We start from the raw sequence: 18,261 nt of genomic DNA on the forward strand, positions 1-18,261 counted from the left end.
AGTTTAACTTAATTCTTTACTTTGTAGATTAGAAGTTACCTTTTTTTTCTATGTACATTCAAGAAGATGCCATTGAGTGTTGAGGAAGAAACTACAGTCCTTGTGGGGGTTAGAGTGATTAGAATTGAAGAAGAAAGTGTGTGTGTACATATAAAGTTGAATGCACTCTCCTTTTTGCAAATGCTGACCAAATCTAGTGAAAAGATTAAATAGTTTAAGAGATGGGGTTGTGGGGCAAAGTTGGGAATGGAATATGTACCCCATTTGTGTTTGCTTTATCCACAATTTTCATGCAAAATATCTACGGGAATCGTTTTCTTTATTTTTAAAGATTCGAAATCAGTCGCGGATGCATTAAGTATTATAGGGTAAGTGTATTTTTATTATTTTGGAAAAATAATTAAATTTAGCTTAATGTAAGGAAAAAATTACAATTTTTGTGTGTGCAAACTTTAAACAGTTCAACGTTTGATTTCGCCATAGAATTGAAATATATATTTCTGGGAATATTGAGATTTGAGAGCCTTGAATAGGCCTGGACTGGGATAAACTTTGATAAAGAAGAGGTAGGGTTTTCTTTGTGGAGTCCAACCGTCCAGCAGCCCAGCCATTGTTTAATGCACGAATGGCAGCCCCTCTACCTGCTGGTTTTCAAATTCCAGGAGACCAAGCAAATTAAACAATATTCTTTGTTGGACATATCTGTGTATTACACATCCTTTAGCTTATTAATATCAGACCAAAAATGATTGCAAGCACTATCACAAGACATCTTCCCCATCTTGCCACCCTCAGCTTGGTTAAAAGCATAAAGAATAAACATGGTGCAGAGAAAACTGAGTGACGTCTATATCAGAAGATGCTGCATTCCAAAAATTTGTGGTTTGTAAACCTGCAGGAACACAGCACATGGAGGCTCTCTGAATATCATATATGAGCTTTACACCAATGATATCTTCAACAACCCCTTGTATGAGATATTGGAGATGCCTATATGGTACAAACTCTTAGATGCAGGCAATACACAAGGACCGTGTTGCTCTGCCGGGACGACGAAACTGTCCTTGAACTGATATCAAATCAAATTCCCACCTCCTCTCGGTTTGTATCGGCTTTGTTTATGTGTTGTCTATTAGACCCCTGTGCTCAATTCATATATGCTGTGTGATATACAGCATTGGATGATTAGGAGAGCATCACCATAACTTAAAGTTTAAAGCCTCCATCTTCTTCGCATGAAAGCTATCTTCAATAGGAGAGCAAACCTTCACTGATAGATCTTAATCAAGGGCTTAACACACTCATCAATACCTCTGGGAGTGTATAATATTGCACCAAAATCATTTCCATATCATCCAAACATCTTCAAGCAAAGAGAAACGAGCTTTACATTCATTCATTAGAAAACAGACTCACTTCCTTGCACAATGATCACCATATCATACTTTGACATAGCAGAAAAGCTCACATTCTCATACTTATGTTCGAATATATGTTAAATTTAGGGGAATCAGAAAAAAAAATCAAGTCTCGAGGTAATATCATAGAATATAAAATAGATCGAATTCTTACAACTATAACAGGTTGATTGTTTTCCAAGTAATATTAATGAAAACAGAGTATGGTTAGTTTCTTATAGTTATTACCAAGAACTATGTCCATATATTTCCCTAATCTCATTCAAAGTTTGGGGTAAAGCAAGTAGTAATTACACGATCAAATCAAGTTACAAAAATTTTTTAATACTGAGGGATCAAGTTGAGGAAGAAAATTCCTCTAAAAGATCATTGAAAATAAGCTCTTCAACCTCCAGCGCTAAGCTTTCATGATCGACCTGTAGATTCATCCACCCATCATTTACCATTAGATCTCTACTGGCAACATAATCCAATGGTTTATCGTACCCGGTTTTGTAGCTCAAATACCAGCTTATGCTTTCCCACACTTGCTCGAGCACATGGCGTCCGGTCGGCATTGGACGAACGTGGCACAATGGAGATAAAACTCTGGGGTAGTAACTATAGGATCTTTCGTAAACATCTACCAGTACCTCATTGGTTAGATCGAACAGAAGTGGGTGATTACAGTAACCAACTTCTTCTCCTTCCATCGAACAATTCGGGTCACACTTAACGCAGCCTTTGATTTCCCCGAGCATCATGGGATCCAGTGGCTGGTTTTCTGCGTGCCATGCACCGAGTGCCTCACTCGTACTAAATCCTGATAGTTCAAGCACATCTTTCACGTATGCAAATTCGGGTTTGTCAATTGTTTCTATATCCTTCTTTAAAGCCTCTAATTGCTCTAACTCAATTATGCCTCCACCGGTCACCTTAAGGATATTCTTTGATTCATGTTGCAGATTGGGTAAAATGTCGAGTTCTTGGTTCGGACGCTCGAAGCTTTGATTTGTCTCTATCTCTGTTTCTGTCCATGAACATTCCATTGAGATAATAAAGGGAAATGTATTATTTGCATATAACAGTTCAAAAAGATCAAACGATATGGTTCAATAGGGCATATACCTTGTACTTTTGAACTCTCTGCAGAACTGTCTGTTGGCCCATCAGAACTTGGTTCTTCCTGCTTTGTAAGAGGAATGATTTCAGGCTTACCGTCTTGTTCACTATGTGAAATATTGTCTGATATGATCATCGAGTTCTTCTGTTCATCATCGGTTTTTTCGAAGCGATCTAGTTCTGAACTATAACCCAAAGCCTCTGATTCTAAGTATTTTCGTTCATAAGGGCTATATTCAACGTGGGTTGGGGTTGGCATTTCTGAAGAAAATGAAAATGCATCACAGCTATAAGAAGAAGAATATAGCTCAGGAGATGAAAGGATTCTTCTCATGTATTTCTTCTTGCTCCTACTATGCGAACCGATCGGTTCTTCTCGTCTTTGTTGTATAGTTTTGGTGACTCTTTCTTCTTTAGCATCTTTACTGAAACTATGTTTAAACAGTTGTGCATATCTATCCATGGACTCATTGAAAGAAGTTCTTCGCTCGAGCCGCATACTTCCCCTGCGGGACAAAGACGAAGAGTAAAGCTTTTTAGTCTTGTCAGGGTCCTTGACATGATCAACAATGTCGGGTGTCAAGTCCTTGGAAAATCCTTTCTGGTGAGGTATTTTGTGAAGGACAGCATCCATGGCAATCCTATGCCTCTCTTTCTTTCTCTCTTTGATTACAGATCTTAGATTATCTCTAAGGCTTTTGAATCTATTTCTCGCTACTTCAGATCGATTCGAGCCGTGGGACGAAGAATCTGAAGACAACATGTCAGCTATTTGAGCCTTTGCTTGGTTTAGATTATGATCTGCAGGCTCTCTATCACCCGAACTTCCTCCATTAGAACAAACATCGGCCTCCTTTCCTTTACAGGTTCCATCAGGGCTCTGGTTTCCCCGGCTGGTTGAACCACTCGAAGGGAAACTCTCATATTGTGGCATCCCCATTTGAGCACTCATAGCCAGATGTTTATGAATATGGTGAGCAAAAGGCGAGTCAGGGTCCTGCAAAACCGTCAACAAAAACCCTTGGTTCATCTTGATTATATCCAAAGCGTCCATTAAATACTTGGATTCATATCCGGGACCATCTTTATCTTTACTAAATTCTTGTAAAGCTTTCCTTTTCCCATCAAGGTCTCCCTCTGAGAAAAGGACACTCTCGATCAAAGTCTTAGTATTTTCGTCGATTTCTTCTTTGCTCGAACCGTTCCGGGCACTGCATTCTTCATCGGTTTCGTAACTGGCAATGCGTTCCTCTGAGGCTTTCGGTGCATATTGATCATCGGAACCGCTTTCGTTCCAGATACCTTTATTCTTGTTGGACCGTAGGGAGCCCCCTTGAGATTGTTCCATGTCTGGGAGATGATCGACTTGATTATCTGGATCCGATTTCGATGGTATGGGGTATGTCGAACTTCGGTGATGGCTGCCTGGCCCCTTTCTTTTTGACACTTCATCGGTTATCAGTGCCTTCAATCGAGATGTCACGCTTTTAGATCCGGTACTGGGAGCTTTCTTCTTCCCTTCAACCTGCAAGTTTCGAATTAGATACATATTCATATCGGACATGATAAAAATAAAAAATAAAAAAATCGAACATAACCGTGTAGGATACATCAACTCACCTTAGAGCTAGCTGCTTCAGCTTTCTTATGTTTAGATGAATCATCAGCACCTCTATTTGAGGCTCCTGCTGATTCATCCATTGGTTTTTCAGGCCCTGTGATAAGCTTGTTAGCATTCCCATGAAAGGCGAAAGCTTGTTCGAAAGAAACGAAATTCGGGTTCGGATCGGATCAGATCGGGAGCTTACCTGCATCTTGCTTCTTGGTAGAAATTCTCTTCTTGATAAACCGGCGATTCCAGTGATGGTATTTAAGCACATGAAAAATACCCCACATGCAACTGGGGTGATTCTGATGACCTTGAGGGATGGACATGTTAGAGTTGGTTCGCATGTTGTTCTTCCCCATGGCTCGCTGATTTAACTTGCGTTTCCCGACCTGCTTAAACAACAAATTCACAAGCTTGTTGAACCTTTTTTTTATTTTTGTAACCGTTTTCATGCAATCTTTCAAGATGAATTATGGGTTTTTATTATTATTTTTCTTTTCCAGCCAACCAAACAAGCATTAGGAAAGAAAACAAATCTCAACCATCATCATCATCATCTCAAAAACAATAATACCTTTGGACAAGTGAAGCACATATTAAACAAAACAAGTCATTGCTTTGATCATCAGTCATGGTTTATGAAATCGTTAACAGTGGGTGTTGGCATGTTTGGGTAAAAGAGAAAAACAAGGAAACAAAAGAAAATAAAAGGGAAGGAATGAAGCACCTATGTCGGGGGTAAGTAGTTTAGTTTTGTCTGGTTCTTAATCTTCTCCATTTTTCTACTTTTGGATGTTTCTTTCATTGCATGCCACCCAAACCATTCTAACTAACTTACTGTCTGTATTTCTTCTTTTGTTTACCTCAACGGCTGAGGTGTCGGGATCTTACATGTCTATTTTTTTAGGGTAGAGTAGCCGAATGTTACCTCGACTATATAGGATATTATTTTATTTAGTCCCTTAATTATTAAATGTTATAAAATATCTCCGACTATAGGGAGTTACGTTGTTGAGTCCATCGACTATTAAAAGTTACAAAATGGTCATCCGACTATTCATTATGTTCCAAACTCATCCTTTTTCGTTAAAAAATTAACGATCGTCTGAGTTTGACATTAAGATGTTGACTGAGATACGATAGTCATTTGAGATTATGATATCAAATTTTATCATATCTCAGTCAACACGTTAACGTATAACTTAGATTGTCATCAAAAGTTTAATAGAAAATGACGAGTTTGAAACATAATGAATAGTCGAGTGACATTTTGTAAAAAAATAAAAAAAATCACATAAAGTTTATAAAAGAATATGATTAAAACTTTTATAATTTAAATTATATATTATTATCGATTAAATCTTAATAACGTTTAAAAAGACTTTAAGGTTATAACTTTAAATGTGTCACAACACATTTAATTACATAATTACCTCAAATTTAAAGTTTAAGAATAATAAATTTTTTAAATTAAAAAATTATAGGGTAAACTATGTATTTAGTATCTAAATTATAAGTTTTACTTTCGTTTCAATATCTAAACTTTCATTTTTTTTCAAAATTATACCTAATGTTTAATTTTTGTTTCATTTTAGTACATTTTCAAAATTTAACGTTAATTTTTGGAGAAAAAATGAAAGTTTAGGTGCTAAAACTAACCAAAATTGATAGTTTAGGTACTAAACATGCTAAGTTTTTAACCACTAGGTACTAAAGTGAAAAAAAAAACTAAACTTTAGGGATGATTTTGGAAAAATTAAAAGTTTAGGTATTAAAATGGACCTAAGCTGATAGTTTAAGTACTAAATGCGTAATTTACCCAAAATTATAATTAACTTAATCTTTCTGTATATTAAATAACAATAATGAGAGTTAAGAAAGAGAACATTTTTTATTAAAAAAAATCAACAGAATTATAGTATAAGATTAAGGGGTTGTTTGTTTGCCTCTTAATAGAACCATTCCGCTCTGAATGTTAAACCGTTCAGCATTCAGTGCGTTTATTTCGTACCTCTGAATGATTCAGTGCTGACTGATTCAGTAAAACAGTGCTGAATGATTCAGCACAGAAGTACATTCTGAATCATTCAGAGCCAGTTATCAAACAGCATGTCACATTCAGAGTCAAACCATTAAGAGTGAATCATTCAGTATTTGAATCATTCAACGCTTAATCATTCTGAAGAAAACAAACAGCCCCTAACCGGAACAAAATGAAGTGCAAGATATAACATATATATATATATATATATATATAATAAAATGGAAACTAAACCAAAGTACATGGGATAATGAGATTATTAAGTCTTAAATAATTAAATTTAATGTCTAAAATGATTTATTTTATTAATAAATACAATTTCCATAATATGCTCTCAAAGTGATATTGTCAGTATACTTCATGTACAATCTAGTAAGAGCAAAACCCTACCATTTTACTCAATTTTCAGCATTTCATTCACTAGGTTCTCAGAACAAAAACGAAACTCCCTCAAGTCATTCCAATGTTGAAAAACACATCAAGAGATCTCGTAAGAGATGCAAATAATTCTGTACTTTTTTCTCTCAATGAAATGACAATATACAGGTACCAAAGACGTGTTTGTTAGGGGCTATAGTGATTCTATTCATCTTTGAGATGTCTCGTGTTTGACGGTGTCCATTTCAGAATTCCAGTAAAACGGTTTGCTTCCAGATATACAAGAGCTTGAAGATGAATGGATTGAAGAAGTTTGCGAGAGATCTCTACCTTCAGGTTGTTGGTAGCAATACATTAGCTTCAGAACATAAGCAACATCATGCAAGCGGAAACAATAAGAAAAAGATGAAACTGCCATGGTAAAAAAATCAAAAGTATAAAACAAAAAAGAAAGTTACATGATATCCATGGTAAAATAAAGTTTACTTGTCTGTTAAAATCAAGGTGCACCAGTTGCATATCCTCATAAATCTCAATCTTTTTTTTTATATAGGAATTGAAGGCTTCGTTAAAATCCCCCTTCTTAATTAAAAGAATTTATAGAGAAGCTCCTTAATCAGCGGAAGGAGGAAAAGAGTGTCTTAAGATTTCATTAAACATAAGAAATTACAAGATACATCCAGAGGCCACCCCCAACATAAACAGAACACCAGAAACAATCGAAAACAACCCTAAACAACAACATTAACTCAGCCTAATCCAACTTAGCTACAACAACAGCCTCTAATATGACCGACCAGACTTAAAACCTATACTTGGCCCGAAAGACACCACAAAACAAAACAACTAAAATAGAAGCCAAATAAAACAGCTGACTCAAACCATAGAATCCAAAATCTAACACAAAAGCCATGAGCTTCCACATGATAAGAGTGCAGAGAAGCAAGCTTCAAAAACACTCTATCCGCCTTTTTGCCACTTATTGCTCGTCTTGTCGTCGGAGACCATCCGAACCTCCAACTTCAAAATCAATGATCATAAGCGAGTCACCTTCCAAAACTTCCACTGCTGTAATTTTCCGAAATCAGAACCACTACTGAGCCTCTAGACTCTAAACCCAATTCATTCCCGATCTGAAAGAATTTTGTCGCTTCCTTCTTTTGGCTCTGCCCCAATGCTGGAAAGTCATAATCATAAAGGAATCTGCCTTCAAGATCAGACAATTCTTCCTCGCGATGCACCTTCTTCTTATTATACTTGCTTCGGCAGTAACTAGTCTTTCTTTGGGGAGCCAAATAATTCTCTTAAAAGTTTGGAGAGAGCTAAAATTATTGTCCTTTTCTCTCTGGTTCTGCCTGGAATTGTGCGAGAATAAATCATCCCTCAATTTTCATGCACCACCTTTGATGGGCAAATGAATTAAATAATCCTTCATTCCCTCATTAGCACATGCATTCTTACACCAAATCCTGTTGTCATCTTCTGCCTCTCTCTCCGCATGATCCAATATTATCTCGTGTTCCACCACTTCCTCGATTTTCGTTTGAACCTTCCCCTTACCAGCAACTAAATTCCTTAGACCCATAATTATTTCCTCCCCTATGTTCCTTTCCTCCTCGTCCTCACCCGACAAGTTGTTGCCTCTAGTTCTGTTCCCCATACAACATAATAGATTGTCTTCTTCCTCAGAACACCTCTCAGAATTCTTCTCCTCCGATAAGTCCACCTTCTACGTGCTTCCTCAGCACATACCTCCATCACGTGAGACTTTACTGGCGAGACACCAACGGACTCCCCCACCAAGGTTAACGGGGAGGCAGTTGCCTTGTCCATCAAAGACGAATCTACCCAGACAGATTCTGGACTGAAACAAGGTTCAAACTCAGAAACACGTACTGTAAAGATCCGGTCCCCGACTTTCAAATCAACGGTTTCTTCCACTCGAGCTTGGCAATTCGTAAAAAACTGAATCAAAGCCCTATCAAACGAGCCGAGATTTAAGGTTCCTTCCTCAATGGAGATAAGTTCTCCCCACTTGTCTGTAATATTTTTTAAGGTGGGATGACTCCACACAAACGGTGGGATCCCTTTGCACGATAGCCATGCCCGACGGCTGCTGCACTGAAAATTTTCTGACCACACTTCCACTTTGTCAAAACAATTTTGCAACGCCCCAATCTGATTTATTAGCGTATAATCACTACTCTCTTCTTCATCTTCAAATATGATTAAAATAGCTAACCCGCTTAACCTCATAATTTTCGGACCTAATATACCTTCCTTGTGCATAATAGCAGCCAACTCTTTCATTTTGATATACTTTCTGCACCAACCTACCAAGCTATCTCAACAGTAGAATGTGGGCTAGTCTGTAAATAGAGGAGAAAGTGAACAAAGAATACATGAAACTTTTACCAGCTGCAAAGATAGAAATACTCTTACTTTAACCAATATAAATGACAAGGTAAATCCTTCTTTAGGATCTGTGTTATTCGTGAGCATCCGCTGGTTCCGTTTGATTATAGTCTGGAGACCTGCAATCTTTTTCGTTTTTTCATCGACACATTAGGCATGGAAGGTAGCTGATAAACTCACTTTCAAAAACAAACCAAAATAATAAACAGGAAGAAAAAAATCATTTATGCACTGTTGTAAATGGCTCGTGAATCATGTGTGTACTTTAGTGTTTCTCTTTCTCCAACACTAGAGCACAAGCAGGTCTTCAATAGATGCCAACATCGTGTCCAAATGTAATAAAACAAGAACTTACTTGTTCTTCTAAATCTTTCGAATAAGCTGCTTTCCTTGAGACATTTGTCATTAATTGAACATGCATTGCCTACGAGCATAAAAAAAATTCCTCTTGTGAATTCATGTGTCCATGGTGACATGTTCTATCAAAAAAAATGTTGTTACGTCCAGTAACTCAGAAGATTACAAACCTTGAATTCTTCCAAATCCTTCGTTTGTGTGGGAGAAATCCCCTTCCACCTGATTTCTTTCTTCTCCCTCGTGATAATATCCGTTGCCATAAGCACATTCAATGCATCATACACCCGTCGCCGAACATTCTTCTCATGGAACTGAAAAACCCAAAATGCTCTTTTGTTTTTGCATTACATTTAAGAGGCAAGCATCAGATGATTAAAGAATAAGAACTCGAAATTCTTGGGCAGGAATTAAACCTCATCCAAAGATCCTGCAGCATGAGTCTGAGCGGTGGCAAATTCTTCTGTAATTTCATCTGCGACCTGCAAAACATTAAAAACTCAACTCAACTTGTGAGATTCATGCTTGACTGAGGAAAGATACTCTAATCAAGAAGGAAAAGAATCTTCTCTCAGCAAAGCAACATGTAAGACATCATACTTACTATGCTAGAGCATCAAAACAATTTCTCAAGTGGTATATTCCGTTAAAGACCCAATTCCAGTTTTAAGAATGCAACATGAAACCCTATGCTCATGTTCATAGAAAGCTACAGTGACCAAGTTACCACATTATCAGAACATATAATTTAAAGCATATATACATGCATACATATTATATTACATATAGCTTCTCACTCTCAACAAAATTCTCATTTGATTCACAATATCTTTCACATTTACATAAATGAGAATATTAACCTAATATATCCTGAAGAGAAAAATAATTGCTACCTAAAATGTAAATAAATTTACCTCATGACTTCCTTATGAGGTCTTAATCACCTAAGCAAATATTAGTGCGGAAACATACCTCAGCATATGTGGTGCTCCCCTTACTCTCCAATTTCTTACAAACGGAAAAAAGAATGTTCAATTCAATCAAGACGATCATGGAATCCAAAGTAAGACATCAGTGGTTCTAGCAAAAAAAATAAGAATGTATTTACATTGCCCTCTAAATCTAATTAGAGATCAGCAAAAGGTAACACAACAAAATTTCCTATATTTCCCAAGGACAATAGACTAAACCTAACTTGATATATAAAAAATCACTAAACCATAACACTGAACTGGCGCAGCCCCCCACCAAGCATTCTTGAACTTGATACCTTCTTCCTCGGTGCACTGGTTATTTAGAAGAAAAATGAACATAAAAAACAGAATATTCATCACTGGTTCAAGTTCTTACATGTATAGTTATTAAAATAGATATAACGGAAATGGACTAAAATGAACATTGTAAATCACCCTTCAACAAGACCAGCACTCGCACTGTTTTGCTCGACTGCTGATTGAGTCATCCTATGAGAAGTTGAATCATTTGTTGGAGTAGCAACCGGACTCTGCTCACCATAAGGTCTATCTTCTAAATGAGGGTCGTCCATCATATTCACTCACTAATTATTACCACAAAGCAAAGCTAACCCAAAATTATCAAAGCAAATGCAAATCTGTCTACGCAAGAATTGGCTAAAAACATTGAATTTTAGTCCACACCGACTGTAATGCTTCAGAATCCAATGCTCACATTCTTAACTCGGTATATGTCAACCATAAAACTTACACAACTTTTTAGATTCTCCGTGTAACCCTCGTACCGATGCCGGTAACCTGATCCGATTTGGAGTGTCACATTAGTGCCTCCGGAGTGACCCACTGTAAAAATAGCAGAAAATTTAAAATTTTTATTAAAACATATAACTTATAAAATGATTTGTCAGTATGCAGAAATAAAATAGATTTTCAGACTCGTATATAAAACAAAATACAATTACATGCCCACTAATCACATGTATCATACTCTGATAACAACGTCGGAAGAACTCCCTTGCTGATATTGATAGATGTATCAATAGAGTGAGCTTTGGAAATCTCAATAATACAGAACTATCAGATGATGCTGAAAACGTGCAGATACATATAAACATATATTTCCTATTTGTTTCCAAACATTTACAGATTTTTTTTATGTTGAGTGGAGATCCTATTGATATTTCATATGGTAACAGACAATGAGCTTTCAGTTTAAATAAATATTTCGAATGACTGAGTTCAGGAGATTATAATAGGTTATCTAGTGTGTTCCCGTAAAACTAGTAAAAATATACAGATCTTTTAAAACATATTTATTATTATTTTTTTCAAAAGTCCTAATAATCCCTCCAACCGCTACACAATTTTTTTAAGGCATTTTAAGACACTTACCAAGCTCGTTTCACAATTTTGAACGGCGGAGATCTCGATTCCGAAACATCGAAAACTTTGACTTTCTCACCCCTCCACGCGCCGGCGAAGACGGAGAAACGGAGGACACTGGTAGACTCGGAACGATGCAAGGAACACGATGGTGTGAAAGGTGTCGAAAACGGATGGTCGGATCGTCGTGAATCGACAAAAAATAACTGAAATCGAGTTAAAACCGACGATACTTCCAACTGAAATTAACGACGAACGACGACGATTCACGACGAAAAGTTTGAGGGATTTTATTCATCGATCGACAACAAACACAATGATGATTTCGACTTATCAAACGGATGTCGGGCGATGAGTAGATTGGAGTGAAAGGAGGGTTGAGGGGAAGAAGAAATAAAACATTTCTGCAGAAAATAGGAGAAATGGGTTATAATTCATCCTAAAAAATAGGTAAATCATGAGTTTAGTCACTGAACTTTGTGTATTTCTAAAAATGGTCTATCAACTTTATGATTTTATAATTTAATCCTCAATTTCTTCCAAAATACCAATTAAATCCAATACTTTATAATTTTTAAAATTTAGCCCTTAAATTGGGATGTTACACTCCGGATTAAAATCTATGAAATTTTGTGAAATTCAATTGCCCATATGATTCTTATTCACATTATTTCAATCTAAAATAACCCTAATATTATATATAATTAACATTTAATTCAAAAATTAAAGGAAAATAAAAACACAGACGATACGAACCTGAGGTGCAATCAGTTCCACTCAGATTAAAAGCAGAGAAAAACCCTAAAAACAAAAATGTGAAGCTTTTGAAAGGAACAGAAACGAATTGTGTTCCCGCTAAATTATTTTTCCTCCCATGAATAGATCTGTCGTCAAGCAAACGACATTTTCAGAATTTCTGAAATACCCCTCGGTTTTATTTCTGTTTACGTATTAGTCCATGGCGGGACCACGTGTTACAATTTGGTTGAGTTGCTAATTCGGTTTTTTGATGGGGCATACCAAATCTAACCGGACTTTTTGGTCCAACAGCACTTAGTCAACCTTTCGCATACTTTTACTTTTTTTCTTGAGTTAATTGCATAATACATTCTCAAACTATACCCAAAATTTGAATTGATCCTCAAACTTCAAAATATTCTAATTAAGTCCTCAAGTGATCGATAGTGATCAAAATATTCTACCTAAAAGCTTAAGGGGGCTCAATTAGAGCATTGTCAAGTGTGTTTAATTAATATTAAAAAAAAGCAAGAATATATGAATGACCCACTTGATATCGAATATCAAATGATGATTTCGATACATTAAGCAATACATAAAAAAAAACTATTTACACTGCTTTGATCTGAAATTTTCAGAATCAAGAAGTTGTACCAATAGTTTCTCAAGCCTCTTTGAACTCACAGCAGGTTTAACAGCATTTGAATCCCCGGAAACCACACAAGGATCATTACCCGAGCCAGAACCACCCACACACCAACCCCCTGGAGTAAACTGACCATTTGATCTCCTCAACAGTTCCTTGTCGATCTTATCGAGGGTCGAATCATTGTCCTCGGCAAACTTCCGAGCAAAAGGTGCTCCGCTCCGAACCATGTCGTCAAAATGTTCCAATGTTAGGGTCATTGGATGCTGCTTTGGAGGATTATCCCATCTTATAAAATGCAAGTCATGATTTACAGTTGTGTTCTGGTAGTCTTTGTGATTGCAGACTACGGTGTGGAAGTAGCCTTCCTGAGAAGAAGGGAAGTTCGTGTAGTACATAAGGAGCGTGCGAGGAAGATTATCCCATCCCCAGATGCAGAACTCAAGAAACGGTTTTGTCAGAACCACCCACTCAGATCCTGGAAATGTATATAAAAATTTCATGATAAAACATAGGATAGAAATTCATACATACACTAAATATGCTATTTCCAGATACAAGATGATACATACAAAGCATGGAAATCAAATTTTGTTGACTAATCGACTATAACAAATAGCTAAACAAAACTTAAAACCGTGATTTACTTTCATCAGAAACTTATGGATCGATATGCAACGATGCAGAAAGATCTTAAAACTGTCTAAAGAACATGTCTAACTAGCGGTTCTAAAACGATTCCTCACTTTTTCTTGTATATATTAAGATGGTCTAATGAAAACCAGATACCAATCTTCAATGGGAAAACTAAAATTTGAGAATCTCAAAATTTTCTGTAAAATCATTCATTTACCATCTCTGCATCTGCTTAAATCGAATGAAAACCACATAGAGACACCAGCAGGCTTCTGTAGACTAAATAACTAAGGGTCAACTTATTCGAGAATTTAGAGAAAACGATGAGATATACAAAAACGTTACCCATGAATAACTTGAATGAAGCAGGCAATGATCTTTTCTCCTTAGCCCAAAATACACCTGATTTCTTCGAATGATATAAACCTGGGTCTATAATGATTGGTCTTGCTCTTTGATATCTGCAAGCACAAAACAATGTTACACTCAAAGAATGCTATGTAGATGACTACACCGTATATTAAGGGGGACAACATGAATTGGCTGCTCACTCTTTCCAGCCGATGCTACTCGTGTGCTCAAGGAAGTTGAGATCCCTAGGCAAGTATGAAAAGACGTGCACGATATCTGAAACAAAAAACAATAAGCAATCAGCAGCATGACTACTGGACCATGCCTAGGCCTATCAAACTCTACATTTGTATTATTTTTTCTCCAAAACGAGGGCAAATTTGAGAATTGCAGCAAATGCAATTGCAGATGAAAGTGGTTGCTAATTAACAGAAAAACACAACCTGGAATTATGCCGGTCATTGCCTGTTTCGTCAACTGCAAAGCAGTCAGCGGACCAGAGCACAGTTAAAGAACATAAAACTAAAGTTGAAACAAACTTGCACTTATCCAGGTACTACAAGTGCTTGCTTTAACCATTTTGACAACCAATTCAAGCAAACATTATAACCAAATATATACCATAACAATGTTGGTACATCCCAACTGTTATCACTATAATTATAAAAATAAATACATACAAAAGATACCAGATGCACCATGGTTTATGCTCTATCACCGTCAAGCAGTGCTAAAATTCCATTAACAAAATGCAACTCATTACTTTAATTATCAAGAATATTACTATATCTCTCTCGACCCGGTGCCTAAGCTTAACACAGTTAGCTGTACAAATATCCAAATTACCCATAACCCAGTCATAAAAGGATTCATCCAATGGCAGCAAAATCAGAAGAAACCAACATTTTCCAACTCAGAATATAACAAAAATTTCTTCTTGCTTCTTACCATCTTGATTCATGAGGGGATAATCAGATGCGCTAAGGTTGACGAACCAATCCCAGTCTTTAGCTTTCTTCAACAAAATGGCAACCGCGTGAAGCGTGCTGGCAATGATAGTAGGCCCTTTATAAGTCACCAAATCAGCTTTTCCGATCACCATCACATTCCCAAACTCCCTAATCACCCTCTCCGATTTCACATACTTGGCCAAATCCAGCCGCTCCGAATCCGAAGCATCCAGATCGAGGTGGAGCAGGTAGTAATTCCTGGGATGATAAACCGCCTGCAACAGCCGCTTGAGACGTGGCGCATCCCCTTTCGTCCCCGATATCAAGTAAGCAAATCTGGGTAACTCGGGTAGCTTGCCATGATCTCGTTGGGAGAAGGTGAATTCGGGGCGGTGAAAAGAGAAATCGGATTGGGAAGAAGTGGATTTAGTCTGGGTAGAAGTTAATGCGAGGAGAAAAGTGAGTGAAATGGCTGATATTATAAATAGCGGCAACAAAAGCCATGATCGATCAGCGGAATAAGGAAAGTGAGATCTTTTCATTAATTGATTTTTGGACAGCTGAGATGAGATTTAGGATGGGTTCTCAGAGCTTTAACCTACTTTGAGAATGTTGGCGTCAATTTGGTGTCGGCGTGACTAGTTCTTGTTAAACAAAAGCCTATTCTGCATGCAGTTTACACAATTGAAATTTAATTTCAATAAGTGGCCTTATCCAGTTTTTCACTACTCTTTTTCTAGCCTAATTTATCATTATGTTTAAATTTACTCGTACTAATCTTAGCATGTATCTTGCCAAATATTACATGTATTTTTTAAAATAAAATTTGTATAAAGATACACTTTGTCAGATATTTTTTTTAAAGACACATAACTAAAAATTAAATTTAAATAGAATGTTTATAACCAGTCTTTTGATTTGAGTGGTTGGATTTGTAAATATTCCCAAGTTTTGAAGGAACTGTTATTGATGATCAAGGATCATTCAAAATTTAATGGTGTCCAATGGCTTGAAGTGGAAGTTAAGTAACGAGTGTGCATCTGACGCCCTTTACAGCCCAATCCCTAAGCAATCCTCACCAAACTACAAAATGAAGAGAGATGTAGTGAAAGACGTGTGCTCAAAGCAATACAATAACTGAACAACACAAAATGAAAAATAGTGAACGTTAAGATGTCAAGGCATTGAGATGTGAAGCACACCCACCACCTACCAAAGCACGAAAGTTACTGAGATTGAGACTTTTTTGACCAAACAAAATGCACATGCTGCAGGCTATTGATATCGAAACCAAATAGATTAATATAAAAGTTCATTTAAATCCGATAGTGTACCCAAAGAGCGACAAAAATCAATAAAACTATCTTCAGATAGAGTGTACCCAAAGAGCAACAAAAATCCCAAAATGTCCAAAATCCGATTAAAATAAACGACGACAAAAAAAAACTTGAACAGCCAACAACTAGGATTTAGGAAAAAACTTAGTCAACTTCCTCGATCTTGGGGCCAGCACCGCTTCCTCCGGCTGGGACATCATCATCCATGCCACCACCCATGTCACCGCCAGCACCCTGGTACATCTTTGCAATGATGGGGTTGCAGATGCTCTCCAACTCCTTCATCTTGTCTTCGAATTCATCAGCCTCAGCAAGTTGGTTGCTGTCCAACCATTGGATGGCTTGTTCAAGGGCATCTTCAATCTTCTTTTTATCTTCTCCGGAAAGTTTGGCCCCAATCTTCTCATCTTTCACTGTGTTCCTCATGTTGTAAGAATAGTTTTCCAATGCGTTCTTCGCCTCAACCTTCTTCTTGTGCTCTTCATCCTCAGATTTGTACTTCTCCGCCTCCTGAACCATCTTTTCGATCTCATCCTTTGAGAGCCTACCCTTGTCATTGGTAATGGTGATCTTGCTCTTTTGTCCAGTGGTTTTGTCTTCAGCGGACACATTCAAGATACCGTTGGCATCAATGTCAAAGCACACTGTGATCTGTGGAACACCCCTGGGTGCTGGGGGAATGCCAGAGAGCTCAAATTTACCAAGCAAGTTGTTGTCTCTGGTCCTTGTTCTCTCTCCTTCATAGACTTGGATCAGCACACCAGGCTGGTTGTCGGAGTAGGTAGAGAACACCTGCTCTTTCTTGGTGGGAATTGTGGTGTTCCTAGAAATCAAAACTGTCATAACACCACCGGCAGTTTCCAAACCAAGAGACAAGGGTGTGACATCCAAGAGCAAGAGATCCTGCACCTTCTCATTACCCTCACCGCTCAATATGGCAGCTTGGACTGCAGCACCATATGCAACAGCCTCATCAGGGTTGATGCTCTTGCATAGCTCCTTTCCGTTGAAGAAATCCTGCAACAGCTGCTGGACCTTTGGAATTCTAGTGGAACCACCAACAAGAACAACATCATGGACGGTGCTCTTGTCCATCTTGGCATCCCTTAAACATTTCTCAACTGGTTCCATACACTTTCTGAATAGATCCATGTTAAGTTCCTCAAATCTGGCACGGGTAATGGTTGAGTAGAAGTCGATACCCTCGTACAACGAGTCAATCTCGATGGTAGTTTGAGCAGTTGATGACAAGGTTCTCTTTGCCCTCTCACAAGCAGTTCTCAACCTCCTAAGGGCTCTGGGATTACCACTGATATCCTTCTTGTTCTTTCTCTTAAACTCCTGAACAAAGTGGTTCACCATTCTGTTATCAAAGTCTTCACCTCCAAGGTGAGTGTCCCCAGCAGTGGCTTTCACTTCAAAAATACCCTCTTCAATGGTTAGAAGAGAGACATCAAAAGTACCACCACCAAGATCAAAAATCAATACATTCTTTTCGCCGACACTGGTAGCCTTCTTGTCAAGACCATAAGCAATAGCTGCAGCTGTGGGTTCATTGATGATACGCATGACATTCAGACCAGCAATGACACCAGCATCCTTTGTTGCCTGACGCTGAGAGTCATTGAAGTATGCAGGGACGGTAACCACAGCATTCTTAATTGTAGACCCAAGGTAAGCCTCAGCAATTTCACGCATCTTTATGAGTACCATTGAAGAGATCTCCTCAGCAGCAAATTGCTTCTCTTCACCCTTGTAAGTGACTACAATCATTGGCTTGTCACCAGGTCCAGCAATGACCTTGAATGGCCACAGTTTCATATCACTCTGAACAGATGAATCACTGAATCTACGTCCAATCAATCTCTTTGCATCTGTAAAATCAAAAGATATAATAGTTCATATCAAATTCAACTGATAAAAATACACA

General features: G+C 37.5%; 3 protein-coding genes and 1 pseudogene across 4 annotated transcripts in view; all 4 read right to left on the minus strand.

Annotated features, from left to right (window-relative positions):
- Positions 1 to 1,590: 1,590 nt before the first annotated feature.
- On the minus strand, positions 1,591 to 4,545 carry LOC120173142. The gene is made up of 4 exons (XM_039180404.1): positions 4,328 to 4,545; positions 4,140 to 4,234; positions 2,526 to 4,053; positions 1,591 to 2,427 (listed from the first exon to the last, which is right to left on the minus strand). The coding sequence occupies exons 1-4, from the start codon at positions 4,485 to 4,487 to the stop codon at positions 1,754 to 1,756; spliced, it is 2,457 nt and encodes an 818-aa protein (XP_039036335.1). The 5' UTR covers positions 4,488 to 4,545; the 3' UTR covers positions 1,591 to 1,753.
- Positions 4,546 to 6,640: 2,095 nt separating this feature from the next.
- Positions 6,641 to 12,691, minus strand: LOC120173133 (annotated as a pseudogene).
- Positions 12,692 to 12,949: 258 nt separating this feature from the next.
- Positions 12,950 to 15,603, minus strand: LOC120173131 (beta-glucuronosyltransferase GlcAT14C-like). 2 transcript variants are annotated; one of them, XM_039180400.1, is made up of 5 exons: positions 15,328 to 15,603; positions 14,993 to 15,297; positions 14,245 to 14,320; positions 14,039 to 14,154; positions 12,950 to 13,535 (listed from the first exon to the last, which is right to left on the minus strand). In XM_039180400.1, exons 1-5 carry the CDS (start codon positions 15,534 to 15,536, stop codon positions 13,018 to 13,020), a joined length of 1,224 nt encoding a protein of 407 aa, XP_039036331.1. In that variant the 5' UTR covers positions 15,537 to 15,603; the 3' UTR covers positions 12,950 to 13,017. The 2 variants fall into 2 exon arrangements, with proteins under 2 accessions (XP_039036331.1, XP_039036330.1); XM_039180399.1 differs by having other exon boundaries at positions 14,993 to 15,601.
- An 871-nt stretch (positions 15,604 to 16,474) lies between these two features.
- The window catches only part of LOC120173130 (heat shock cognate 70 kDa protein 2-like), a 31,361-nt gene continuing 29,574 nt past the window's right edge, over positions 16,475 to 18,261 (minus strand). The window contains exon 4 of the mRNA XM_039180397.1: positions 16,475 to 18,205. Within this exon, the coding sequence (XP_039036328.1) occupies positions 16,476 to 18,205 (1,730 nt within the window). The 3' untranslated portion in view covers position 16,475. The remainder of the gene's footprint in view (positions 18,206 to 18,261) is intronic.

The sequence above is a fragment of the Hibiscus syriacus genome, unplaced genomic scaffold (genome assembly GCF_006381635.1).
Source record: "Hibiscus syriacus cultivar Baekdansim isolate YM2019G1 unplaced genomic scaffold, ASM638163v2 tig00111941_pilon, whole genome shotgun sequence".
NCBI lineage: Eukaryota > Viridiplantae > Streptophyta > Magnoliopsida > Malvales > Malvaceae > Hibiscus > Hibiscus syriacus.